The sequence below is a fragment of the Octopus bimaculoides genome, chromosome 15 (genome assembly GCF_001194135.2).
Source record: "Octopus bimaculoides isolate UCB-OBI-ISO-001 chromosome 15, ASM119413v2, whole genome shotgun sequence".
NCBI lineage: Eukaryota > Metazoa > Mollusca > Cephalopoda > Octopoda > Octopodidae > Octopus > Octopus bimaculoides.
This window is the reverse complement of record NC_068995.1, coordinates 57370489-57371786: the sequence shown is the minus strand read 5'-3', so window position 1 is coordinate 57371786 and position 1298 is coordinate 57370489. Positions and strand designations below refer to the sequence as shown.

At 26.1% G+C, this 1298-nt stretch overlaps 1 protein-coding gene across 17 annotated transcripts in view; it reads right to left on the bottom strand.

Moving 5' to 3' along the window:
- LOC106877140 (one cut domain family member 2) overlaps nucleotides 1-1298 on the bottom strand; it is a 348210-nt gene that overhangs the window by 131236 nt on the left and 215676 nt on the right. For 11 of the 17 annotated variants that reach the window (XR_008265651.1, XR_008265653.1, XR_008265652.1 and 8 more), the window contains one exon: nucleotides 1066-1158. The exons of the other annotated variants lie outside the window; for them this stretch is intronic. Coding sequence is in view for 8 of the 11 variants with exons in the window: in XM_052973381.1 (XP_052829341.1) it covers nucleotides 1066-1158 (93 nt within the window). In the remaining 3 variants the exon portion in view is untranslated. The remainder of the gene's footprint in view (nucleotides 1-1065; nucleotides 1159-1298) is intronic. 17 annotated transcript variants of the gene reach the window in all.

The window sequence follows — 1298 nt, the reverse complement described above, 5'->3', positions numbered from 1 at the left end:
TGTGTGTGTGTGTGTGTGTGTGTGTGTGTGTGTGTGTGTGTGTGTGTGTGTGTGTATGTATGTATGTATATATATATATATATATATATAAAGCTGATAAAAATGGACTAGGAATAAAATATCAGAGTTAATCAATAGATTATATCCTCCTGAGATTATCCACAGACCAATAAGATAACTACTGCCTAATGTAGACTTCAAGTGGGGAATGAGGGGAATAGAGAAGAAAAAGATAAATTATGAACTGTCTTCCAAAATAATGTAAAGAGCTAAAGTGAGAGAAAGCAGTAAGACTCATAATATTCTAACAAACCGAAAGACAAATTGGCAGAAGAATCAATGCAGAAATTAAAACTAACATTTTCATTTTTCTCTGAGAATTTCTTTTTTTCTCTTTTTTTTTTCTTTTTTTGTTTGTAAATACTAAAATTTTTGAAAAGAAACAACTAAAAATATACTGGGTGTGGGTGAAAAAAAAGCAAAACAGATCTGGCTTTAAACTTCAACATAAATGGGACATCTCTTAACCATCATATATATATATATATATATATATATATATATATATATATATATATATATACATACATACATACATATATGTATATATATATATATATATATATATATATAGATATATACAGATATAGATATATATACATATACATATACATATATATATATACACACACAAACAAACATGTGTGCATATATATATATGTGTATACATGTATGTATGCATATATGTATTTGTATATATATATATGTGTACATGTATGCATATATGTATATGTATATATACATATATATACACACACACACACACATGTACATATGTAAATATTTGCAGAAAATAGAACGTGTAAAAAAATAAAAAAAATAAAAACAATGTTTAAAAATTATAGAAAACAAAGAAATTATATATATATATATATATATATATACGTATGTATATATATAAATTGTAGAATTTTAATAATAATAATAATAATGACATGAAACTAGAACGTCCTTAAAAGAACCAGAGATAAAATGATGAAATTGGGATCATAAATAATTACTAACCTGCAAGGCTATTAGTATTAAATGAAATGTCACCCCCAAGCTGATGCTCCATAATGGTAGTCCCAAGCACCTCGCCAGTGGAATTGTCCAACCCTGTGGAGTAGGGGACATAACATCAATTGGACAATGGAAAAACTAAAGACACTAAAATAATATGACTAAACCTCTCAATTAAAATGGGAAAATAATGGCAAACAGCAATTAACAGAGACTTAACTTTAACAATTAGTATA